Below are 27,573 nucleotides of genomic sequence, written 5' to 3' on the forward strand. Positions count from 1 at the left end.
AAATACCGCTGGATGTTCATTTAATTTGCCCTTGCTGTTAGAATTCCGTTAGTTAAATTCAGAAAAGATGCTCATGCCGCCTGCTCAAGTGATTATCATATTTTTACTTTTTCACATCAGGAATATCTCCGTACATGTACGAATTTATAAGGAGATGCCCGCGATGTACGGACGGATGCCATGCTTGCGTAGTTGCGTAGCGTAGCGTATGCAGAGTTTTTTGGGCAGGAGATCCCGTCGGCCGTCGCGGAGTTGCGGGTGGTTAACGTTAGACCGGTTGATCAGTCAACTCCGATCCGGTTTCGGACCATTGCTCTAGCAGACACCACAGTACCACACAAGCCCAGCAAGAGGTTTGTTCTTGTCTTGTAACCTGTTAAGGGGTCCGAGTTGAAACAGCCATGGCGTTGAGAATGACTTCGAGAAATACGGGGAGTATGCTCTCCTTCGTGCTCTCTCGAATTTCTCTTCTGCACTCTCATGCCACCAGCTTTGGTACGTATTCTCTTTTTCCTCGTGTTCTCTCTCGCCTTAAAAGAAATGTGTGTGAAACCGATTTATTCTTCTGTTTCTTTTCTGTTTTCTGTATAATGTAAATGTAATCAGATTTGTCTCCTCTCAGAAATGCTTCACAGATGTATATAAGAATATATTTTTCGGATCGAGCGGCCAAAATTTCAATTTGGTGTATTCAATATTTGAAGGATCTGTTAAGTGAATTTCCGATAACATTACGAAGACTTTGTTCTCCTGGTCGTTGTATTAGAAACATTTTTTTCCTTTTGCTTCCAAGGTTTTATCTTTTTTTTTTTTTCAAATATTTGGGGCTTCTAAAGGACGCCTATTTCTTTGTTTTCTCTTTTCTGTATATATGGTGATTGTCACGTGTTTAGTTTCGATAACTATTCTATTTTGGATTGAAAATGCCAGAACAATAAACAGAAATTAGACACGCTCTGCATTTGAATTTTGTATCTACTGCTAATTTGATCAAATTCAAATGCTAAGAGGAGAGACCGTACCATGGTTTAGAGTCTCAAGTAAGGGGAAAGAGGATTTAAGTTTTCTTTCTTTGTTAACTTATGGACGTGATCTGAATTCATTTCAAATTTCTAAGGTTGATAAAAATAGACAAGTGCGTTAGAGTTAGGCAAACCTTGGTCATATGAAAGATCAGGAACCCATATTTTATCAACATGGTTTTGTGACATAGCTCAAACTTTTTTCTTTTCTAAATTCTGACGGAAAGAATAACCAAGTTTCTTAGTTTTTCATGAGAGTAATAATGTACCATGTAACATAACGGCTTGTAGTGAATCTCTGATTGATATCTTGATTAATGTAGTTGAATTTGAATAGAGAAATTGTTGAAGACTTTATGCAGCTTACCCCATTTTATTGGAATAAAAATGCTTCTTAACTATTTTTTTTTCCTTTGCCCCCTTATTTCATATTCTTTGTGGGGTACGAAGATTTTTTTTTTTTCTTGGTTGGGCTTATTGGATAAAGTTGATTTTACATGGTGCAGAAATATATATCTTTGAGCAATACCTAATAGAAGAAAACATATTAATCCACACATACCTCTTAAGATAGAAATGAATGTTTTTATTGAGATGGTAAACACACTCCCACAAGTAAATGTAAGCGTGTTTTCATTTTTATTTTAATTTTTTTTTTGTAACAAGATAAATTAAATGTGTGTTTCCTATTACTTGATGCACTTCTTCTAAAATGTTTGATCTATGCTTCATGCAACAAGCGCTTTATGCTTATAGATGAGAATACAAGACTTATGCCCCTTTGATTAAGGGTATTATCTGAAAGCATTGGGCGTTGCTTCTTATCCATAAAAGTTAAAGTTAGTTTCTATTTTAACTTTCTGAAAATCAGTCTGTTCCTTAAAACTTTTATCACATAGTAACTAAACTGAGTTATCTTTTGCAGGATTCAAGGAGGTAAAGGAAGAAGAAAAGAGTAAATTGGTTGGTAATGTTTTCAGCAGTGTTGCTCAAAACTATGATCTGATGAATGATTTAATGAGTGCTGGATTACATAGATTATGGAAAGATAGGTTAGATCCTTTATGAAGCACCTGGATATGCATCATAAGTTCTTAATTTATAGTGGTGTATCCATTAGTTTGTTTGCATATTTTTATATTTCTTTCTTAATTTTTTTTCCAGGTTGGTTTCCAAACTCAGCCCATTTCCTGGAATGAAGCATCTAGATGTTGCTGGTGGGACAGGTTAGCATTGTGCAGCCATTTAGGCAGACAATTAATAGATTTATACAAAGGCTACAAAGAACATGCAGAGGAAAAAACTATTCTTTGGGTTGTAGTGAAACAAAACATTGAACAAATTCTCAATTACCTTCCTAAAGTAACTCATGGGTTGTGGTGCTGTCAATCCCACAATCTCTTTTGTTCAACCCACAATTATGTGGGTGTCCATAAATTATTCATGTTTACATAATGGCAATCCGGATATTTTAAACGCTATAGGAGTTTTTAGAAAATTCACCCCTCTACACAACCACTTGCTTTGGCCTTGGCTTTCTCAATGCATATGGCTCCATCTTATTTTTTATCAAAATAACCCAGTGTTGCTAATGTGCTTAGATAAAACTTGATGCATTGTCATCCCAAATATCTGATCTATCCTTGGCCCAAACTTCTTAATTTCGTTTGGAAATAATGTGAAATCTATTGGAGTATGATAGAAATTAAATATAGTTCAAGACATTTCAGCACTATTGAACATTAAAGAAAAAGAAGATAGGAAATTAAGTTTTCGTCTTTCTACAGGCAAAAATTGATGCTCTGAATCTTGCTTATACTCCTGAAAATTACCCCAGGTGACTAGGGCCATGCAAGTGGAAATGTTATGAGTTTCTTTCTAATTATTTCTTTATGATTTTGCAGGGGATGTTGCATTCAGGATTATTGACACTATTAACAGTGCCACTAGAACAACCATTCAGGATGGTCTTGAAGATGAACAACAGAATGAAACTCGAGTTTATGTATGTGACATCAATCCAAACATGCTTAATGTTGGAAAAAAGAGGGCTATAGAGAGAGGTAAAATACAACAAATTATCTCAAATGTCAATTTTTCATTCCTGTATGACCTGTTCTTGAATAAGACTGAGATTCATATCCCTATGTATCCAGGGCTTGGAGAAGACCCGTCCCTTATATGGGTGGAAGGAAATGCAGAAGCCTTGAATTTTAAAGATGGTTCAATGGATGGTTATACAATTGCTTTTGGGATTAGGAATGTCACACACATAGATAAAGCTCTTGCTGAAGCATACAGGCAAGCCCTGGTATCATTTCTATTTAAACTGTTGACCAGTAATGCAGTAATTGCTGAAATGGATAGGTAGTCCTGCAGTATGCACCAATACTGATAAAAATAGATTCTGGGGTTCCTGACACCACACAAAAGGTGATAAGTGAGATGACCACATGAGAGAAGGGGATAGCTGATTTCTTGAGAAGAGAAAAGTCTACATCTTCCCTACCTAATGTTAACTTGTATCACATGTAAGAAGAGAAAGGACCCACAAATGGATAGTTCTGACCTATAAGATGCCATGGGTTATGAAGGAATTGATAGCCATATATTTTCTGACAGTCCATAAATATGGGACAGATTAAATACTTCTCATTTGGTTTTGTTGCCTCTTTTTTAATCCACATCCTAGGAGAGATCCATCTTGTGTGTTTCCTAGTAGTCCATCATGATCCCTTGTCAGTGATAGCATTGTTACCATTACAATGGCTAGCTTTCTTCTTTTTCCTTTTTTACTTATATTGGACCATGACAAGTATATTCTCTCACCATCCAAATGAATCAATGGCTATGTTCTATTGGGTTGGCATTCAAACCAGAGACCTTAGATGAGGCTAGTTTAGTGATCATTCCCAATGCTCCTGCATGCACATTGTGCCTATGGTATGGGTATGGAATATGATATCTCTTCGGCCCCGTTCGCTTTTCGGAAAGTTATTTACCTGGGTAAACGCACTTACCTGGGTCTCAGGAAACACTTACTTGGGTAAGTGCATTTACCCATGTTCTTTTATTTCCCAGGTAAATAAGACAATGACTGTTTTAACCATAAAAATCCATTGTTAAAAGGGGCAATTTTGTCCCATCCAAGTGTTGGCAACTTACCCGGGTAAGTGACACCCAGGGAAAATAAATTTTGTGGACCCCACATAAATCTGAAAAAAGAACATGGGTATCTTGGTCAATGGAAACCAAAATCCCACTGACCAACTTTCCCCCCTCTCAAAATCTAAAAAACGAACAGGCCCTTTAGAGGATATCAATGTGCATCTCTTGATAAATAGTTTAGTTGGTATTCTTATTTAGAAGTTGGAGTTAATACTTTCCAGAACCAAGGATAACATATATCAGGTATTGAGTGTGCCTGAGTAGCTAAGTCATTCCATCTAATCTTTTATAAAATTTATTTGGATGACTTTTCTTTTCTCTTTTAACAGTTACTGATGATTAAAAAACCTGTGCTTACTCCATTTGTTCTCATGTGAGTGTTGATGTCTTTGGCCTTTATTTCAGAGTACTAAAACGAGGAGGAAGATTCCTTTGCCTTGAGCTGAGTCATGTGGACATGCCTATCTTTAAAGAGTTGTAAGCATCTCTGACCTAATTGAGAGGTTAATCCTAGCATATGCAAGAACCCCAGGAATAGTGCATAAAGCAAAAATCAATTAAGCCAAGTGCTTGAGTTTCTGTGCAGTTTCATATACAAAACTGCTAATCTGGCAAATCAAGGTGGTGGACTAATGCCTCCAGTGTCCTTATTCTTTTATAAAATGTTTTTGGTGGTAGGATTAGTAATGATGCATGGGCAAGCACCCACTGGCCACATGCTTGCCTAGGTGAATTTGGTTTTTTGAATCCTCTGAAATAGGGGAAATATCTGTAATGGCCTGTGCTTGTTTTCTATAAAAATTAAAAGCTCACAAACAATTGGAACTTTTCTCCTATTCTATCTCCTTGCTTGATGGAACTTTGTAATTCTGCTGCTTTGGTATATTTTCATCTACCCTCATCACTTTAGCATTTGTTCTATTTCTTCTGCAGGTATGATTACTACTCATTTTCATTAATTCCAGCAATAGGAGAGCTTGTTGCAGGTGATCGAGCTTCTTACCAGTACTTAGTTGAGAGCATCCGCCGGTTTCCCTCCCAGGTTAATCCTGAATTCCTCAATACATTGCATACTTCTTTACAGACATGTACATGTCCACATGTATTATATTTTATATGATGTGCATGCTATCTATGCACTGGTATTTTTGTTATTTTGTAGAATATAAGGAACCTTGAATACCAAGTTATCTAGAATTAAGGACAGATTTTTATGAATGTCAGGCACCATTAGGGGCCTTTACCCAAAAAAGTGTGGGAACCTAGGTGGGCCATGAGCAGCAGCCAACAGAGATTGTACTCTCAATTTATTATACCTTTTATTACTTGGTGTAATGGTAAAATCTTGGGCTATCAGGCGTGAGAATGCAGGTTTAAGTCTGAGAGAGGCCACTTTGTGCAAAAAATGTCAAAGATTAGGACCGTATCCTGTCCACCCCTCTCAAGAATCCAAATTGCTGGGACCAACATTTGGGTTATGGCCTTTTTTTCCCTCCCTCATAAAGTTATGCATGTGAGAACTGGTTGTATTGACTGCTCACTATGTGAGTTTCTAGAGTTAATATTGTCATCCATGGCCTTGTGCACACATTTCACAGCTGAGAAAATCTCTGCCTTATTTCAACCAGGATAATTGACTAATTCCCATTACTAGAACAGTAAGGTGGAGGTCTAGTCTGAGTTATTCTTGTCACAGATGGATGATGGGCTCACATATTTGTTCTTTCATCTTATATAATCTCTCTCTCTCTCTCTCTCTCTCTCTCTCTCTCTCATGGCTTTGGATTTTCTGTGAGTGCAGGCAACGTTTGCTTCAATGATTGCAGAATCTGGGTTTCAGAAAGTTGAATATGAAAATCTTGTAGGAGGTGTTGTTGCCATCCATTCTGGATTGAAATTTTAGTGGTGTCAAGTTCTACAAAGGCTTGCCCTCTATCCGACTTGTTTATATCTGTCTGCTGATTTCCAGCACAAGAAGTTTTAGTTGACAAAGGAGTATTAATTGGTTTTCCATTTGCTAATACTTCAAACTCCTGTTGACATAATAGCAATTATTTATATATATACCCGTTTGAATTATTTAGGTTAGATGAGTCATTATCTTGTATTTAATCCCTTGAACAATGCTCTAGTGCTTCATTTTTTAAGCATTTATAGTTTTTTTTTTCTTTCTTATTTTTAGTTGAATCCATTAAGTTGATTCCTTCAAATAAGGTGTTAATGTCTAACCAGAAAGAAATTAATAATGGTAACTTATTCACATGATCAGTTTGGCCTTGTAGGTCTCCCTTTTTTTTTTCCAAACATAGATGTGGCCTGAGTTTTCGCCCTTAGCCAATTCTTTTTTTAGCACCCTTAGCCCATTCTATGCCACAACCAAAAGTTATTACTTTCAAATGGTATGGTTCCTCCCATAAGATTTAGGGCTGGCAATCGATGGGTCCAGGATGAGAATAAATCATTAAGGTATGCGGAATACTTGATAACAGAGAAGATTTAAATATTTAATTTGAAGTTGAGTGTGCCCCTAATTTTGCAGAATTAGCAGGGCTTTGGGTGTAACAGCAGATTCCTACACTTCAAAGTCTTCAATTACCTGGTTCTTCCCTTTGGGGCTAACTAGTGGTCTAAACTCTGAAAACATACTTGAAACAATGGTAGAAGTGCTAAAGCGAGAGAGCTGTAATTTGCAATGATGGTTTAAAACAAGGCAAAATGCAAGTCATAACTAGTGAATTAAACGCTCAACTAGTGCTTTTTGCAAATGGATTGAATCTACCCAGGTATAGGGAGATCCAAATTTGATTCGTTTGTATTTGAATTCAAATCGGATCTTATCAATTGGATTTGAATGGAGTTTGGATTGCAACTGTACATTGAAATAGTATAAATTAATTAAACTAAAAATATCAAAATATTATATATTATTGATAAAATGAACTAAAAATGACTTTGATTTATATAATTATATTTCATGAACAAACTATTATATATATTTCATTCCGAGAATATATGGAAACTATAGTCTACAAAATCCAATCCAAGTTCATGGCTAATGGAGCATAACCCATAATATGATACCTAGGCATTGATATCATGAAAACCCAAGTGTAATAAAGAAAGACATACTTGAGTCCTTTTGGGAATATTTGTTGGGCCTTGTTATACCTTAAATTTGATTATTCTTATAAAAAAGATATTTTTGATTTGATTAGAAAATCTAGAGAGTAGAGATGAATCCTGCGGCCATAGTTGTATATCAAGTCTTCTGGACTCATGGGTGAAACAGAGGCTCAGCTTAACCTCAGGATTCATACAACTATGGCCGTACAAGAAGCCTCAGAAGTAACTTAGCCTCATTAGATTTTGGCCGTACAAGAAGCCTCAGTACTAAGACCAAGTCGTAGAGCGGTTCAAGAACCAGAGGCTCAGCTTAACCTCCTTGTTAGTCGTTAATTAGACAGAACTGAGAAGTTAAAAGAAGAGTAACGGTAAGACTCCTACTTTTAGATAAAATTCAGTTAACCGTTGAGACAAATCCTTGAAGCCTATACAACCCAACCCAAAACCGAGCATTAGCATTGTATGTGGAAGAGATATCTGGGAATGAAATAGAGAAATAGATTAAGCAAGAGAGCGATGGATCACAACAGCTCCGGTGGGCTCTCATGGGCTGACCAATGGGATTACAACCCCGACCCTCCACCTCCACCTCCACCGGTCACAGAGGACGACGGCAAGAAGGAGAAGAAGAAAGTTGAGACCACCGGAAGTAAACGTGAAAAGAAGAAGTGGAGTCTCAGATGGGTGAAACAGCTTTACAAGAAGCCTCAGAAGTAACTTAGCCTCATTAGATTTTGGTATAGCTCGTGGGAGGAGCTCTTTCGCGTTTTATTTGTTCTATCTCCTGGTCTCATCTAATCTATATATAATAATTATAGGAGTTTTATGTATAGCTCCTTCAATTTCATTATATTTACTTGATTAATAATTGTCCAGAGTAAGGGCTCTCGGTCTCTTATCTCACCTCTAACCATTTGAGCTCGACCGGCTTTTCTCTGGATTGATAGGTCACAATGTCGTCGGTTTTTGATTCATCAGAAACAAACCCAATTTTAGACAGGTTTTTTGTGTTTGTAACAGAGTTGTGAAGTAGGAAGATCTCATCAACTTCCTGTTTTCAGTAATCTCATATGTTATTAGTCTCTGTAAACTATTTGCTTATGGGAAACTCAGACTCAACTGGCTTTCATTTCGTGGCTTACTGATATGTTCCATCGATGTGGTCAGGAGAGTTTGTTAAAGAAAAAAAAAAAAAATCTCACTCTCGTTCTTTCGTTTTTTCTAAACCAGAAAATTCGATCTTATCCTTCTGTAAACTGTAATTATATTAAGCTCAGATTCATCTTTGAAAGTTTGAATTTGAACAAGGTAAAGTTACAAAGGGTAAAAACGCTATGGATCTTAACGGCCTTCTGTTCCTTTTTTGACTGAATTGATTCAGAATCCTACCAGCTGGGCCACCATTAGTTGGTGTTAAGAACATTATAACTAGGTTACCAAAAAAACAACATTATAACCAAATCTCAAATCAATAACAATAAATAAGGTATATATAACAAAAAAAAAAAACATTGGGAAATGTTTGTAGAATTAAAGTATGGCTTAAATCAGGAAAAGTAATGGATTCTTATGATCAATTAATTATTTTTATTTTTTTTTAATTTCCTAGTTCATCATCATCACCATGCCTTATCCCAACTATATGGGGCCAGCTACACAAGTCCTATTTCACCTATCCGATCTATTTAAAGACATATCCATTATTAAATCTTAAGTGCTTAAAGCATTTCTTACTACTTCTATTTATGTCATTTTTTTCTACCCTGAGCTCATCTAGCCCCTTCAATGTGTAACAAATCATTTCTTCTAATTGACACATTGGTTGTCTTCTATGCACAAGCCTAAACTATTTTAGTCCACTTTCTCTCATTTTATCACCTATTGGAACTACTCCTAGGCTTCTACAAATAACTACACTCTTAATCCTATCATTTATAGGTTTTTCACTCATCCATCTTAGCATTCACATTTTTACCACATTCATTTTTTGGATATATTATTTCTTGATTGTCGAACACTCTGCTCCATACAATATATCTAGCCTTACAACTATTTTGTATAAATTTTCTTTTAATCTACATGGTTCATCTACCATGTAAAAATCTAGATGCACCCCTCCATCTTGCCCATCCTACTTTAATTTTTTGGGTGACATCCTCCTCAACCTCTCCCTCATTATGAATTGTTGAATTAAGGTATCGAAATGGTCAAATTAAATTATCTCTTTGTCTCCAATCCTAAGTGTATCTTGATCTATACTCCTATTATTACTAAATTTACATGTCATATACTTTATTTTAGTCCTATTTATTTTAAAACCTTTTGTTTCTAAGACATTTGCCCATGAGCTTAATTTTGCATTTAATCTTTTGTGAGGTTCATCAGTTAAAACAATGTCATCTACAAACAATATTCATCATGAAACTTCATCTTAAATATATTTAGTCAATTCATCCATGATCAATGCAAATAGATAAGGGCCAAGTGTTGAACTTTGGTGAAAACCCTTAGTAATTGTAAAATCTGAAGTCTCTCCCATTAGTGTTTTAACATTGGTTGTTGTACTCTCATCCATATCCTTAATTAGGTTTATATATCTATTTTGAGCCCATTTCCTTTCCAAGACCCACCATACCATATTTCTAGGAACTTTATTATATGCCTTTTTTAGATCAATGAACACCATACAAAGATATTTCTTCTTCTTTTTGAAATTTCTTTTATCAATTATCTCAAAAGAAATTTAGTTTCCATGATTGATCTCCCTAACATAAAACCATATTAGTTATCTGATACACTTGTTTCAAGTTGTAATCAGTTCAATTATTTTCTCCCAAAGTTTTATATAACGTAGTTCATAAGTTCAATCTTCAATAGTTATTACAAGTTTGTATATATAGGTGATAGGGATCATTTGTTGTTTCTCCAATCATCATATACCTTTTCTTTTATTATGTTATGAAGTTTTTTTTAATAAGATAATAGTTTCTCCAATAAACTAAGTACTTTAGTTGATATATTAATAAGAAAAAGTTGATAAAATAGATTAAAAGATTAAAACCTAAAGCATGTGTAGTATAACTTAGTGATAATACTTGTCTTCGAGTCTTGACAACTACATATAGATAGTTTAAGATGTTAATTAATAGGTAATTCAAACCATGGTTCTAAATATTGATACGCTCGATATGCCGGTAGGTAGGGGTGGATTCGAGCTGAGCCAAGTTGAATACTATCAAGCTCGAGCTTGGCTCAGTTCAAGCTCGATTTTGAGAAAAAATATTATATAAAATAAAAAATTATATATAAAAATATTTTTTATTTCATATTTAAAAATTAAGAAATATAATAATTAATAATTATAATAATTATATATATATATATATATATACTCAGCTCGTTGCCACCTCTACCGGTAGGGGTGTATCAGGCAGTATCGGTACTATTTTTTTTCAAATCCAGTTCAGGGAGGCCGATTTAAGATTCCTCTACTCCCTGAATGGTCAAAACCCCGATACACCCTCTGTAGGGATGTATCGGGGGTGCTCCTAATACGATATGTATGGGCCGATACGTAACGATTTTTTGAACCGATTCAAATTCGATATGGGCAAGTATAAACCGTTTTGTAATGGTTGAATATGGGTTTATGACAGTTTGTGACAGTTCAGTTTCCATTATTGGTAAGCCAAAAAATCTAATGCATATCAAACTGTATCAGTTCAGTCAATATGTTCTAATATTCTTTTGGTAGGCAAATGAGCTAGGCAATAAGGAGAAGCTCTCCCCTATCCCTAGTGAAGGTGGGATTCGATCCCAAGCCTCTGCCACAATCCACCAGGTAGAGACATTTACCTGTGAGCCTGAGGTGAGATTCTAGGTAGGTGATGTAGGATGTATTTGTAACGTTTATCACAATAATTTGTAAGCTTAGCAGTTTACAAAGGAACTTAACAATCTCTTCCCATAGTGGGGAAGGAAACTCCTAAGCTTTAATCCATTAGCCAATATTCCCAGTCCTCCATTTCCGGCATTCAATTGTCCTAGGCCAATCAAATTCAACTAAACCTATGCAAAATTTGCCTCAGTTGCCAAGGCGAGCTTCAATTTCCTGCAAGCAAAGCCTCTGCTCAAATATCACCCATTCGCACATTAGGAATATCTCCCATACATGTATGTTAAATTCATTTGGAGATATTCCCAGTGTACAACTGGATTCTCATGCTTTCAAAGTGTGCAGGGTTTTTGCTTATAAGGAATCCCGTCATCATTCAGCCACCATTCCCCATTTATATTATGTTTGCCTACTTTTGTCTTCTGCATTGCCCATCTCTGTGCCTATCAAGTCTAGTGTTCTAGTGGTTGCACATTACATTGATATCTCATGCAGTTAGGATAGCTGTTAACTTTTAATTCGATTATTTTAAAAATAAGGAATGAAGTAAGGTGTTTGGTATGGTGGCATTGCATTGTTGTTGTGTTTTAGGTTGATCAATACAGATTTATGTGAGACTTTTTTTATTTGAAATGCTCTGAAAAATTTTTGAGTAGAACAATACAAATTACCATTTCTACCTAAAATGTTAAATTTGATGTTTCTCACACACATATATTTTATTAATTGAAATGACACTCATATATGATGTAGTAACACATATTTCTCACGAATTTGTATTAATCAATTCAAAACACATTCACAACAAAATAATGTACCAAATACCCCAAGGTTAGCAAAATATCCACTCTGTGACTCATGAGTCATGACCTAACTGTCATCATTACATTAACACTTTCCTCCTTATTTACCTATCAAGGAGAGAAGACTAGCACGAAATCTGATGATCCATGAAGATATTCTCCCATTATTATAATATTAATGTTGTTGTTCATCCAACTAGCTAGGGGCCAATCTTTTTTTTAATATCTTTTGTAGGGCTATACAACTGCGGATAGTCAGACGGGATTTGATCCCAAGTCTTTGCTACAACTAACAGAGAACCTTACCAACCAGCTGATTGGCATTTGGCACCTTGCAGCCAGTGGCCAGTCTGATCCGTATTAGTGACATTATATGATTTATGCAGTGATTATTTCATGTTGTCCAACCATTGTAATATGTAAATTCACTTGTTGTCAAATGCCCCAAGTCCCAAGATGTCACCAATACTACCTGCCGAAGTTGAAAATATCGGTATTGCAATGCAGGTAAGGTAAATATTAAGACGTGTTGTGATACACAAGTAGATATGCAATGATAAGATGAAATGATTAGTATATGCATGTTTCATGAATATACGTTAGGGAAATTCAAATAATTCCCCTGTAGTTTTTTAATAGACACCCTTTCTCTTGACTTAATAAAAAAGAAAACACCAAACACCGTGATATATGGATAGCACGCCCATAGATTTGTTGGGAACTCCGGATGGTTCAATTCAATGAGATAAAAGATGAAAAACAGCATCATGACACAAATTCAACAAATTGCAATCAAATGCAATGTCACCTCATTAAGTTTGCGCTTGGCTTTGACACTTGCTACATTCATCATAATATCCAAAATTCAGAACGTGGGCATATTTACCTAAAAAATAAAGAAAGTGCACGTTAAGTTTAAACTTTAAGTAAATGAAATAAGGAAACCAACATATAAAAATAAAAAATAAATATATACAATAAACTAGAGAAGAAATATTTCTAGGTTCTTTGTTTTGATTGCGGCACAGAAGCCACGGCAGTGCTCTTTATTTAGTTTTTAATCGGGGCATTATTATAAATAATGGCAAAACCAAAAGTTTACAACGTCAACGCCCACGGGAACTTAAGCCCCAAGAAGAACGCGAGTCATCAATCACACTATAATAAAGGGAGTTGACAAACAGTGAAATTGGAAAAAAAAAAAAAAACGCACGAAGATGCGGTCAGTCATACATACTGAATTGAATGGACAATGATCATCTTATTGATGATCGAATTTGAATAAATCTTCGTATTCCAACACAATAAGGTCCGTAGGCTTCCAACAAAACACACATACAATGAGGTCCTCGATCATATTTTCCAGTGGCAACGGGAACAGAAACGCTATTTCACTATTTGCACTGCCAAGCATCAATGCATCATTATTACCTCCATGCCAAGTACCAGAACAACACATAACAAGACTTCTAGTCCTACGCCCCTCTTCTTAGGGAATGGCATCCAAGGGATCTCACAGTCAGTCGCAGATGATATCACTAGATTGGCCAGATGTCATACCACCATTTTGCCGGGATTAACTTGAACAAAAACTAGACATCACTAGTTTACCAACCCAAGTCCCCAGACAAACACAACATCAACTTATACACATATATTAAAAAGACTGAAGAGAAGAGGACCCACAATATTACAACAACATAAGAAATCCTCCCAGAATAATATTTTGTTCCAGTCTCCAGAAATGTAGGAGCTGCTCAATAGCATCCTGCCATCCTGCACCATGCCAACTGCTGCTGCAAAAACGACAAACGATGCCACATTCCCCGAGTAAGAGTGAAATACTTCCCCTTGAAAATAAAAGGTATTTTCAGCATCATCAACAACACAACGCCTGCACTCTGCAGAAATTAATGGAAGCACACCAGTATCATAGTAGAATACTGGCAAAAGCTTTACATAAAACAAAAGACGGTAGAATACTTGTGCTGCACTTTCTCCGTTTCCTCGTCAATGCACAAGTCACCTCCCCTCTCTGTAAACAAAACCACATAAATCACCCCGTTCCACTGGCTTTTATTAGAACATGTTTCTATGACAAAACTCAAATCAGTCGAAGGAAAAACTCATGCTCTGAGCCACTTCTGTGCCCGATATGCTCTTTTTCCCATTCTCCCGTTCTTCCTCTTCAAATATCTTTTTTTTTTCCCCCGAAATCTTAATATTCTATTTTCTCCTTTTTTTTAGTCTTTCGTTCTTTTTTTTTTTTTTTTTCTTTCGTAAAAAGTACAGTAAACTTGGGTGCTATAGAACCCAAGGTATCCCGATCAAACCAGTATCGACTCGGATGAGAAACCAACACGGACCTGCTGACTTCAAAACTCCTTTATCAGAAACACAAGAATCAACTCACATGATTGGCTTCCATCTACTTGGTTTAATATCCGGACTACAAATCAGAGATCTTCTCATCCATCATCTAAAGCCAAAATGAATGTATAATGCCACTCTAGCCACAAAAGCGAAATTTGTACTGTGTCTCATGGTGGAAGATGGTGTGCTTTGACGAGAAAGCATCCTTCTCCTCCTGCCTCTCTTGGCACTTCAGCAGTTGTTTCCAACAGTTCGAACATAGCAAGTCTAGACAGAAGGTCTCCTCGTACTCACTATCATTTATGCACCGCCCACATTGGACACACCGGGCAATGCAGAGTGTGCACGCCCTGCACAACTGAGAAGTAGGCTGTTTGTTTTGGCAGCCCTCTGCTGGACAATCATAGACTAGTCTCAAGTTCTGACATCTTGGACACTTCTCAATATCAATAGCACGGTCATCATCAGAAGAAAGAGACAAGTATCCATTGTGATAGAATCGTGGCTTGTGAGTTTTAGATTGTAGATGGTTTTCTGCCCCCAACAAGAGCTTTAGCTCTTCAAAGTGCTTGTGTGTTGCACCATAAAGGCCACCAATTCTTAGGTACCTTATCCCTGGTGCACCTGAAGACTTCAAAATTTTCAAGTTATTTACAATGCCCTCCACACTAAGTCTTGTACAACCTGGCACACTCAGCTGCATGAGAAAGGCAATGTTAGGCTGTCAAACAGAAACACAATGCCAAAACCAAATAGAACAATCTTAAGTATACACTGTGCTAGGCGGAGGGGGCATCAAGTGAAATTCAGAGCATAAATACATTCACACATTTCGAAATCCCCCCATAAATAAGTAATAAGGTAAAGGCAAAATAAAGGAGCCAGAAAAAGAACAATTCAGTTCTTCTCAAAGGTGATAGTAAAGGGGCATTGTTGCAGAACTTCTAAAACAGTCGGCACCACATGAATGGTCACTAAATAAATGTTCAATGGTATTGATCAACATTTTTTGTTCTTCTGAAGTAGGGCTTGCAAAAAAAGTTAAGGAATGATCACCAAGTAAATGTTGATAGGATTATATCCATTTGTTTCAACCCAGCAGCATCTAGATATTTGGGGGAGGAAAATAATAACCACCTAGACTACACAGTGCAACATACAACACAAGGCAGGCATGCTAAGAGCATACTCTCTCTCTCTCTCTCTCTCTCTCTTTTCCGCTTCATTGCTAAGAGCATATATATTTTGTTGTCCCATGAATTACAAGTGATGTGCTATGAATTGATGAAATCAGAGAAGGATTAAACGCAATTTATGGACAAATGCCTTGAAATTTACAGATAGGAGTAAAACAATTTATGCAATAGAATTTACAGATAGGAGTAAAACAATTTATGCAATAGAAATTTAGGGTCCATTTGGTTCGCAGTCGGAATCAGAATCGAAATCTTCCAGAACCGGAATTGGAATGGCCCATTCCCATAGTCTGTTTAGTTCAGACAGGAATGGGCATGGGAATTGAAATAAGCAGGAATGGGACTTCGTTCCCAAGGGAGAGGCAGGGAATGGCCATTCCCTCAAATGGGGGAATAGCCCATTCCAATTCCGATTCAGACCTCTATTCCCACGAACCAAATGGGGCCTTAATGGTAATAGGAGTCATAATCAGGGTATACTTAGGATTGGAGACCAATAGATATTTCAATGTGATCTCTTTTTGGTACCTTGGGCAAAATAGGGTTGCATCAGGAGTTCTGTGTGATAGGAGAGTATTGCTTAATCTAAAGGGAAAATTTTATATAATGGTTACAAGGCCAGCAATGTTCTATGGAGCTTAGTATTATTATTTATTTATTCTTGGTACGGATTATGGAGCTTAGTATTGTTAGCCAATCAAAAAGTGAGTGTAGCAAAAATGTGTACATTGGGATGGATGAGTGGGAAAACCAGAAAGGACCGGAGGGGCAAGAAGTTCCTGCTATGTTTTGTGAAGGTTCCATTGAGTCAGTAGATCACCTACTTCTTCATTGTACTTTTCTGTATCGATCAGAAACAGAGCTTTGGCCACATTCGGGGCAAGAGGTGGTCATATGGCAAGAATGAAATGGAAGAATCAGCTGCAATCGACAGTGTTCAGCTGATACAGTGTTCCAAAAGTTGTTGGAAAATTACTATGATACTATCATGGCTGAATATTTTAAAGAAAGAAATGTCTTTTTTGCTCTTGAAACTCCTTTTGTAAACAATCAAGGGATAGTGGCTCTGTAAGAATTTTTGGGGAAGGTTTTTTGTTTCCCTTTTTACATCCTCTTGCTGTACAGGGATGTTGATAGTAGTGAAATATATATACTTATCTTTTCTAAAAAAACATAAAGGACAGAATCAAGAATGGAATTATTTGAAGGAATGTAGGAGCAGTCCCAATTGATGATAAAATGAAGGAAAATAGACTAAGAAGATGGTTTGATGGCGTGCAGAGATGACTATCTACAGCACCAGTGAAAGGTTTAGAGCAATAGCTAGGGACAAGATTAAAATTATATGGCACTGAACAGAGTAGAATGGCATAAGAGGATTCATGTAACTGACCCTGTTTAGTTGGGAAAAGGCTAAAATTATATGTCACTGAACAGAGTAGAATCAAATCAACCAGCTAGCCTCACAAAAATAGATGCCCAAATGTGATTCTATTATCCAAAGAATGGGGTGTTGCAGAGCCAATAACCACAGACAGCTTAAAAATGATCATACCTTAGCAGCTCAAGAATGAACAGGAATCCCCTTATACTTTTGATTCTAAAGAGAAAAGCTGTGGAATGCTGATAGTGTGAATAGAACTTATAAACAAAACTTTAATATATAGATAGATACGGATATAGATATAGGGTGCTTTGACAGTATATCCCTGTGTGGAGTGTTTAAGGACCATTTTCACTGCATGGCTTAAAAATGACCTTAACAGCTTAAGACTGAAAAGTAAGCCCTATATACTTTCTATTGTAAAGGGAAAACCATGGAATGATGATAGTGTAGAAAATCTAAGGTGGAACATACAAATTTTTAATTTATATCCTAAATATTTTTTTGGCAAGTAGTGAATTTCTTCCTGTTGTGTAAATTTGCACCATGCAATTCTATTGGCTGATTACTAATCAGACTAAGACTAATTCTCATTCTAGACAAAGAACACAAAAGCATGAAGTGCAAAGATTTGGAAAAGATAAGCACATTCTTGTCAATATGTCAAACATATTATTTCAAAATTGCGATTTCCAAGCAGTGGTATAACTAGCCATTCTCATGAACAATTGGCCTTCAAAAATCTGAAAGAACACTCGAGACGAGCATACAGATTGGACCGTAAACGTTATATGATAAAATCTAGTATCATGGACACAAAACACTACCAACAGATATTACAAATTTGCAAATGTGACCAAAATGGTCAGTACTTAAAAGGTTCCTGGGAGTATAAATCTAAAGCAATAGGAGAGGATCAATGATGACAAATTGACAATGAATATCCTACAAATAAAAGGAAACTCATATTTCATGAGCTAAATATCAGAATGAAAATCGATTTTGCACACAAGCTAAAAATATGTCAAAAGTACTAACCTTTGTTAGCCTTGGATTGCCTTCAAGCACACGTCTTAGACCATTATCTGTGATCCTTGGACACTCAATCAAGCTCAAACATTGCAAATTGCCTTGAGCCCTATTAGTTAGCTGTAAAAGAGCATCATCAGTCATACGTTCACTAAGTGGCTGATCAATGTGAATATTTCTCCAGAGAAGGGAATCATCTTCAACTGCATAACGAAGTAATCTGCAAACCCTTCCAACAGAAAGGAGATCCTGCACACCCAAATAACCCAGCACATAGAGCAAAGCCTCATGAGGAGCTCCATCAGCTCCATTATAACAAGTTTTACTACTCTCTACCGAGTCTTTGGCTTGATGACTAGCAACACAAAGATCATCATCGCCAAAACTAAGGAACTCCTCCATGCTACACACCGATGTGAATCCACCATCGCACGAACCATCTCCTAATTCTTTATCATCCAACATTACATCAAACCTACCAAATGGATTTGATCTGTCATCAATCCTTGTGTTCTCTGGCTCCGCTTGAAACTTCATTGTCCGGTTCCAGATAAAATTCAATCCGGCAACCAACTGATAATCTTCTTTCTTTCTCCCAGCTTCGCCTCCTCCAAGGTTGTCAGAATCCGCTTCAAAATCCTCGATCCAACCAGTGATGGCAGTAAAAGTAGCACTTATATCCATCCCAAAGGGATCGGGTGGCAGAAGGTCCAGAATGTCATTGGAAATTGGCTCACGTGAGCCACCCCTTTCACCTCTATCCCTTACGTAATCGTAGGAATTCTCAAATTCCCAGTTGAAATGCCGGGGCTTACCGAAGCCATCCCCTCTTTTCTCTGGGATTCCCTCCACAACGTATCCGTTGGCAATTCTAATTGAGGAAAACAAATTGTTTTCGGAAGGACCAGTAGCAGGAAAGATGGGGCGGTGAGAAAAATTCAAGGTCATCCCTACATACACAAAAGTTAAACTCGGTAGTTCCTTCCAAGACGTAGAGGTTGGTATATATATAATTTTTTTTAAGAGGTAAAGAGGAGAAAGTGGATAGAAGATAACCAAACCCTAGGAAGCAGAAATACGGAACCTAAACCCTAGAAGATCCGACAAGAAAACCCTCGATTTCGGATGACAACAAAAACACAGCACCAAAAATTTCACCGAGTTTCTTGTTTTGGAACTTAACAACAGCTACAATCAATGAAAAAATGGAAGAAAACGAAAAGCCAAAATTCAAGTATAAATCAACAAAATAAATGGAGCTCACGTGTATCTTCTTTTTTCTGATTTTTTCCCTTCTTTTTTTTTTTTCCTTCTGTAACCAGATCAAAACTAGGGTTATGATAACTAATACAAGCGAAGAAACGAATATGTTGTTCGAACAGGGAGGAAAAACCAACCTCTTCAATTTCGGCGAGAACCAAATAAAAACCAACCAATAGCTGTCTCCGATTCTTGAAAGGAAGATGAAGAGCACCAAAAACCAACCGTACAAACGAACAGAATCGACGAGTGGAGAAGTGGAGACAAGATAAAAGAGATCTACTTAGCTTAGAACTGCCGAAAGAAAACTTAATCAGATTTCCAACAAATAAAATCTCAAGATTTTCGGTTCGGAACCAAGACAAGGAGTAGGAGCACCCAATACAAATGGATTGCAGAGAACACAATTGAAAAAAAAAAAAAAAAGGAGTAAGTAAGTTTTTAGAGGAAACCGAATCCGAGAGGGAAAGGGAAATTGAGCCCCGGAGAGAGAGAGAGAGAGAGAGAGAGGGAGAGCGAGAAACGAAATTGATAGAGAGAAAGGAAATAAGAGCGAGAGAGAGAGGAGGAGGAAATCAAACGCTAAAATTAGTAGAGAGAGAGAGAAAGAGAGAAGAGGGGAGCGAAGGACACGTGTGGAGTTGAGAGGAGAGAAATACTGGTTCTTCGCAGTAAGATGTGGAATGTGGCGCTGGCGCGAGAAGTCTAGAACCCCCCACCCTCCTTTCTTTCCTGGCCGATCTATCTATCTCTATCTACAGATCTACTACTTGTTCGGTATTTCTTTTTCTTTTTCTTTGTGTGTACTATGCCCTAATTCCTTGCGTCACCACGTGGATCGATATGATGGATGTGATCTGATGCTGTTTTGTATACTTAATGTTTATATGAACGATACATCTTATCATCTCTAAGCAAAAGCAGTGAGTTCCTATGACTACAAAGCCCATGGGCTTGGGCCATGGATCGTGACTTTTGAGTCAGCTGAGCCTGAGATCCACAAACCAATGGCCCTCACCATTTTAAACATCTTGTCTGGTATAAATCGAATTAAATAATTAGAGACAGCAGATGACATTGGTTTTCATCTCTTAGCCTCTTAACTGTGATTCCTTTTCTTTTTGTCCCTTTTTTTTTTGTTTTTTTCTTTTTTTTTTTTGTAGAGAAAAGAAAAAAGAGGAGGAAAGAGCAGCAAACAATAGGATGGACAGTGCGAGCTAGAGAGAGGCCAGAGGCCCAGAACTAGGCTTTATCAAACTAGTAAGGGTCGCTAGATTTGGTAGTTCGATGTACCAACGTTACTAAGCAAAGATTCAGTAGGAATTCGTTTTCCCTACCAAACAGATCAGAATACATTATTTAAGACCACTTTGCCTCTTTTTTTTTTTTTTTGAATCTTTTCTCATTTTATCAATAAGTCTTACATGTGTTTAAAGTTTAAGATTTTGATACGATATGCTTTATAAGCAGTGTTGGATTTTGACCAATAAATCTTAAACTGACCCCTTGAGCAATTTAAAAAAAGAATTGGAGATGTATTACCAACAAAATGCCTCGGAAAAACTTTGGCCAACGGAGGCCAATAGCCTGAGCTGTTTTTGCATAACACCTCAATCCATTCAGTCCCTTATTTGTCTTTTTGGTTAAAAGAATATTAAGCACAATTACTCTTTTACGCCACACTCATGATGAGAAGTGATAGCATGTCATGCCCCAAAATATTTCAAATGGAAAATGCTCCCAATAAAAGATTACATCTGTCGCCCCACAACACATCTTAAATTTGTATTGATGATGTCTCATCATCTCTCATACTTATCATTCGGCATACTGAGTCGAGATGTGCTGTGGGGCATCATGGGGCACAGATCTGAACTCGACCCCCAACAGCCGAAGTCTTCCCATTGGGGGATGATGTATCCTAGTTTGAGCCATGCATGTGTCCATTTAAATATTAAAATGACTTTACCAAATCACCCCAATATGAGAAATTAACACGGAATTAGGATTAATTAGGATTTAGGATAAGGTATATAACAAAGCCTAACGCAACAAACTCATAACTAAGTTAGTTAGGACTCTAGGAACGAATGTCCGCACCTTCAGCCCAACATGTTTATATGTGCGAAAAATATCCTAGGTTGCAACAAATTGGATTCGAAGTGGATATACCTACGCATCCAAATTTGTTTTATTCAAACATGGATTCAAATCGAATCGTATCGTATGGTTGGATCGGTTGATAAATTAAACTAAAAAACCATACCAATAAAGTGAATGATTTAAATAAGTTCCCCCAAGAGTTGAGCATGTAGTGGTTTAGTTTCATAGATATTATTAATAGGTTGGATAATTTGGAATTCAACACGAGAGAATAGCATATATTTGGTAAAGATGGGCGAATGGGGCGTTGGTTTGTAACACCAAGTGGATAATATTACAACCAATAGAATTGAAGGGTCATGTGCAAGCAGATCAAAATTTCGATAAGGTCCATTCCTTGTAGGGTCAGGATCAAACCAAGAATTATTTGGCACTGCCAAATAGTTGTTATGGAATATAAATAAAAATACGTACAATACAAAATATAATAAATTTGTGTGGAACAAATCCAAATTCAGAATGAACACATCAGTTTTTGATCAATAATAAAGAAATTAGAAATTTCTTATGATGAAGCCATGGCAAATATTTATTTAGTAAAGATGATACGCCCCTGTGTATCAATGGAATCATATCAGTCCTTAGAAACACCCGCTTTAATATTTTGTTAGTTTGTTTTTCAAAATTTTGTTCTTAAAGCGATATAATAGCATTTTTTTTTATACAAAAAAGGGGACCCTGAAACATCTGTAAACCGCAGATGTACATTATCGTATCTAAATCTTGAATCTTATTCCATGGTAAAGGAATGAGATACATCTGTCAATCAGCATGAGTTCATGCATAAAGGGTACTAAAAGACAAGATTAGATACATTTACAATTAGATAGAGGGACTTGTTGTTCCGAAAAGATGAGCCCTGGAGTCTGGAATGGGGATTTGATGCAAGTGGTTGAATGAAAGAATAGTTTAGCTTGCATATCACTATGGCCAACATGTGAAACTGGTACAGATTTCTACATTATATTCTAATTGCAGCTAGACCTGTTCACGGACCAGGCTTTGGGCCTAACTTATACTATGTTGAGTTTGGCTTTAGGCCGGGTTCCATTCAAATTTTGACAAAAAAATAAATCTAAGCCTGGCCTATGAACAGGTCGTCTTGCTAAATAGCCATTAGGGTGAAAATGAAAGCAAAATTATTCTCAGTTTTAATCATTCTCCTCAGTCCTGGCATACTCCCAGAAATTAAGCACTAAATTCTAAAAAGAAACATTTGAGGAAGAAGGCAAATAGAGGAACCATCTCAATTCTCAATCTCATGCCGTTACGCTGCAACCCCTATCAAGCGGGTTCCCTTGCGCTTATACTTTTCGTGTTCCTAATTCTTTCCTTCTTATTGCCTTCCATGCCTAGAACTAGCTGTAAGTCCAGATTCCCTGAATCGGCGGGGTTTCATAGCCAAGAAACAACAGAAATATAGATAATAACTTCTTTCCTTACAATTATAGCATCTTTTCTTTTTTGTCCATTGGGCTATAGATCAACCCATCCCCCCCGCTACCCATGACCCCAAACCATGGTGGCAGTCGAGTTCAGCTTCCATCAGTGCAAGCTTGTGATCACACCGTTCAAATAACCTATTGTAACCATCAGCCCAGATCAGAATTATATAGCCCCAAAGTACGGGGGGAATGCATCCTAACAAATGAATTGATGCCAAATTCATGGGCAGGATATGGTTTATAGTAGGAAAGGGATAGTTGTAGGGGGGCTGGAATTCAGAATTCTGCATCGGGCGTATCCGTACTTTTCCGTAAAGTAAATCACATAAATGCGGATATATCCCCAATATAAGAATGTAAAGATTGTTTGAACGGACGTTGCATTCACCGAAGTCGATCCCGTGGCAGTGGGATTTGACCTTCAAAGTGTTTTTTTTTTTTTTTTTTTGAATTTGAATCATCGTCTTTTGCCCCCATATGGGCCGTATTTCATTTATACTTGATGTAATTTCACTTTTTTAGCAATTCTTCTCAAATGTATGATGGTGGGAAATTGGGAACTAATAGCAGGGCTCGAAACCACTTCACATTCGGGACTACCCGGTCTACACATCAATCGAGGCACCACTAAGGTGGTGTGGATTGGTCACGATATATTCAGTTTCAATCCACACCACCTCTGTGCCATGTATTCGGTTGGCTGTGGTGTGGACTGATCCATGCTATTTCATGGATTGGCTTACACCACAATCCATTTTCTCATCCATGGGTTTATCTCGTGGAAGCATCTACACAATATTGTTTTATATATAGAATAATGATCCCATACTTTGCATGGTTGTTTAACCCTAATATAAGACTTATTTTATTTTTACCATTGCAACACTTCTTTGTGAGCTCGTCATTGCTACTCTTCTCTATTTGAACTATGGTTGTAATCAAATCGGACTCAAATCAGATGCAACAAAACCCACATTCAGTCCAATTATTAAGAACCTACTTTTGAATCCAATTGGCTTGGATTCGATTTCGAATCATAACGATTAGGATCGAATTCGGATTTAATTCGACTCTGCTATAAAATTTCTAAAATATCAGAAAAATAAAATTTATTTATGTTTCAACTTTTATATATAATAAATTAATATAAACATAACATACTAAATTATTATATATAAATTCATATATAATAAATATATAGAATATATTTTTATAATTCTAAATATAATTATATAAAATGTATATATTAAAAATAATAAATATTATAATAATTGGTTTCATATTTTAATAGGATATCGATTGTAGCATCTGAATCTGATCCGATTAAATAAATACATCATCTGAATCAAGATAATCGGATCGAATGTTAGATCAGGCCTTAGATTTTTGGGTATAATTAACAAACCTAATTCGAACCACTTGCCACTCCTCCTCCGACCACTTCTCTTTTTGAACCACTCACCACTGCTACTCATGTTTATTAATTAATATTAATATTATTTTATTAATTATTAAGTTTCAAATATTACTTTTATTAATATTAATAATTATTATTAATTGTTATTGATATTATTAATTATTACTAATATCATTTTTATTAACTATTAAAATTATTAGCAATTTACTAATATTTTTTATTGTGTATATTACAAAAAATAATATATTGTTTTTAATGATTGATGGCATAGATTATCTTAAATGTTGTAATTGAGATAAAGATTCAAAGTATTGACATGTATCGACTGATACGTATCATTCTGGTACCCCTCCGATACACCTCTACAGTGGGTGTATTGGGGGTCTGACTGGTCCAAGGGATGGAGGAGACCTAAACCGACCCCCCTGAACCAGTTGCAAAAGAAAAAAAAAACATATAAAAATAGGGCGATTCATCCAATACGCCCAATGCACATGGAGGTGTAATATGGATCAATCCACACATTTTTATTCACGGTGTAGAACAACTACCTTATTGGGATGTGATTTATTTTCATCCACACCACACCCAATTTCTCATCTATACTATAGAATACCCCCTAAGTTGGTTATTTTAAAATATTGATACATTTGATATGTACAAACACATGTATCAAGTAATTTATTGTTATAAAAATTATTTTTTTAAAATTTTTTTCTTCAATATTTTGATTACGGGTAAACTGACAGATTTGGACAAACAATCCTTAAAAAAGACTACCATATGATATGCCATATCGTGTCAAAATTTTGAACCTTGAATTTAACCGATGTATGTATTAACAACAATCAATGAGGGATGAATACTCTCTTGAGGTTTCTTAAAAACCACGACGAAGCTGTCTTCCTGCCACATCCATCCTAACTAGATAGTTGAAGTTTCACAAGTCATGGAGATAAAGAGAAGCTATCTTCACGGACATGACCCTCATTCGCTAGCTAATCAACAACGCAATTTTTTTTTCCTAGAGTATGGTTGTAGGAGATTCTAGAGCTTCAAAGTGGTAGGCTATTGTTTGCAATCCTCCACCAGAGAAAGGCATCAGGGAAGCTTTATACTTTCCCGAAGAAAGTTGATGACTACCAAAGAGTCACCTTCTATTATGATGGATGAAGAGGATACTTGCATGGTTAGCTTGTGGGCTTGAAAAGTGGATGCTCATTTTTTCTACCCACTCTCTATCAGTTGTGAATTGGAGCCACACATCTTTATTATGAATTGAGAGATGTGCGACTACAATTCACGGCAGCTAGAGAGTGGATATGAAAAGTGAATGAGAAATCTAGGCTCTCCAAAATCTGCTCACAATTCAGCCAAGTGATTGTTGAAACTCTTATTTTGCTCATCTTAACCATTAATACCTCCCCTGTATGGTTTCTCTGATGCACAGGCGTAGCTACCATAAGCATCAAACTTGGAGCTAGATAGAGGATGGTTAGCCTCATGATGTCACTGGAATAGCATCCCGCTCTTATAACTATTTCTTGAGGAGAGAGAGAGAGAGGGATTTATTTTTAAATATTTCATCATTCATGCTCTTCTAAAGGAGTCAGAAGAGGGTCACCACTCTTTCTGTATACCATTGACTGTTTTGTGCCATTTCAACTCCAATATCTTGTTCAGATTCCAGTCAGGTTCAGCCAAAAGATCGCTGATATCTGGTTCTACAAGTCTCCAGACTTGGGCTGTAACTTGGCACTTAGTTAGAATATGATCTTTATCTTCCATCTGACCGTAGAAGGGGGCACCTTGAGTCGATGCTTAACCGTTAACCCTCTTTCTACAATCATTTTTCTAGTTGGAAACTTGAATCTTGTTTTAGATGAGAAGCCATAAAAAATTTTTAATCTTCTCAGCACACAGGATGTTGCAGTAGAAGTTTATTAGTTTAATCATTTCATGGGTCAAACTGTTATTATGTCTTTAGAAGTTACAAGTTATTTTCACTGCCAATTGAGTGGTGGCTCGGTTGGCTTGTAAACTGGGTAGTCTCAAGGGAGATATGGTTTTGAGTTCCACTTTCAATTCTCACCACTTTTAAGAAAAGTTATTTATGTTGCTAGAAAAAGTACTGTATTATGCAAAAAAACTGAAATGAGACCCCTATTTACTAAAATTTTGTTCGCGCGCAATCCTCAGGAAACAGGAACTACTGCTCTCAACTTTCCGAGATCCCAACTACTACTATTCGAGTCCATCAAGTCTCTCACTTTCATGTGTAAGTTTGCTTGGTTCCATTCTCTATCATTATAAATTTCTTTTAGGGGTACGGACGAGGTTCTTATAATTATTCATTCATACCCTGCCCTTTTTTAAAATAATTCTTAGAAACAAGGTTTTTAAAATCAAATCGGACAACGAACCGGTTAAGGGTCCAACTCTAAATCAAATGGTCTAACTGTTTAAATTAAATGGATCTGACAAAAATATTAAAAAACGGCTAAATTATTGAACAGTTTGAACCAAGGTTCAAAATATTGATACGTCCGATATGGCAATAGGGGTGTATCGGGCATTCTGATACTCGTTTTTTTACCTTTTTTTTCAAAACTAGTTCAGGAAAGCCAGTCTAGGACCTCTCCATCCCCAGAACTGGTCAGACCCCCGATACACCCATTGTAGGGGTATATCAGAAGGGTCCCAGAACGATACATGTCAACTGATACGGGCCAATATGTAATGATACTTTGAACCTTAGTCTAAACAGTTCAACCGCTTAAGTCAGCGATTTGCTGATCAAATCAACGGTTTTTGACAAAATAATGGTTTTGGGATAAACCAAAACCAATCAACTGACCAGTTCCCAATTTTTTCGGTCCGGATTATTTTTTGAAAACCATGGGAAAAAAACCCCTCTTTCATTAGTTTTTTTCATCATTTTTTGCTCAAAAACCCAATATGCCTTTTAATAAATCAAAATAATCTTATTGTTATCTTAATGGTAATGGATCCACCACCTCACCCCATTCCACTTTCCAAACATCCACCCCGATCCCTAGCAGCAGCACCTACAGGGCTACACTAACGACACTTCGCCAGCACCACATCCTACACCCAGTCACCCAACCCATCTGTGAGACCAAGTCTGAGAAGATATTTTCCACAGCAAGCGCCGATCCACAATTCTCATCAAAGTGAGATTGCTTGGAATATTTGCATTTCCAAGGAAAAACCTATCACCATTCACCATGCCATTGTCAGTTATGATATTCACGATTCAGGGAGTATCTTGTAA

The 27,573-nt window shown here is 36.6% G+C and overlaps 3 protein-coding genes across 4 annotated transcripts; 2 read left to right on the top strand and 1 right to left on the bottom strand.

The window, feature by feature from the left end:
* LOC148853617 (2-methoxy-6-polyprenyl-1,4-benzoquinol methylase, mitochondrial-like) lies at nucleotides 1-6,278 on the top strand. The gene is made up of 8 exons (XM_088983519.1): nucleotides 1-495; nucleotides 1,948-2,074; nucleotides 2,187-2,248; nucleotides 2,927-3,085; nucleotides 3,179-3,323; nucleotides 4,596-4,667; nucleotides 5,124-5,232; nucleotides 5,992-6,278. The coding sequence occupies exons 1-8, from the start codon at nucleotides 402-404 to the stop codon at nucleotides 6,091-6,093; spliced, it is 870 nt and encodes a 289-aa protein (XP_088839645.1). The 5' UTR covers nucleotides 1-401; the 3' UTR covers nucleotides 6,094-6,278.
* Nucleotides 6,279-7,757: 1,479 nt separating this feature from the next.
* On the top strand, nucleotides 7,758-8,454 carry LOC148853618 (uncharacterized). Its single transcript, XM_088983520.1, has one exon. The coding sequence runs from the start codon at nucleotides 7,830-7,832 to the stop codon at nucleotides 8,028-8,030; it is 201 nt and encodes a 66-aa protein (XP_088839646.1). The 5' UTR covers nucleotides 7,758-7,829; the 3' UTR covers nucleotides 8,031-8,454.
* Nucleotides 8,455-13,252: 4,798 nt separating this feature from the next.
* On the bottom strand, nucleotides 13,253-19,972 carry LOC148853619 (F-box protein SKIP14-like). 2 transcript variants are annotated; one of them, XM_088983522.1, is made up of 3 exons: nucleotides 19,391-19,967; nucleotides 18,003-18,943; nucleotides 13,253-15,081 (listed from the first exon to the last, which is right to left on the bottom strand). In XM_088983522.1, exons 2-3 carry the CDS (start codon nucleotides 18,939-18,941, stop codon nucleotides 14,521-14,523), a joined length of 1,500 nt encoding a protein of 499 aa, XP_088839648.1. In that variant the 5' UTR covers nucleotides 18,942-18,943; nucleotides 19,391-19,967; the 3' UTR covers nucleotides 13,253-14,520. The 2 variants fall into 2 exon arrangements, with proteins under 2 accessions (XP_088839648.1, XP_088839647.1); XM_088983521.1 differs by having other exon boundaries at nucleotides 18,003-19,972.
* Between the last annotated feature and the right edge of the window lie 7,601 nt (nucleotides 19,973-27,573).

This window comes from Nelumbo lutea, chromosome 4 (genome assembly GCF_056320005.1).
Source record: "Nelumbo lutea isolate HS-2025 chromosome 4, American lotus-T2T, whole genome shotgun sequence".
Taxonomy (NCBI): domain Eukaryota; kingdom Viridiplantae; phylum Streptophyta; class Magnoliopsida; order Proteales; family Nelumbonaceae; genus Nelumbo; species Nelumbo lutea.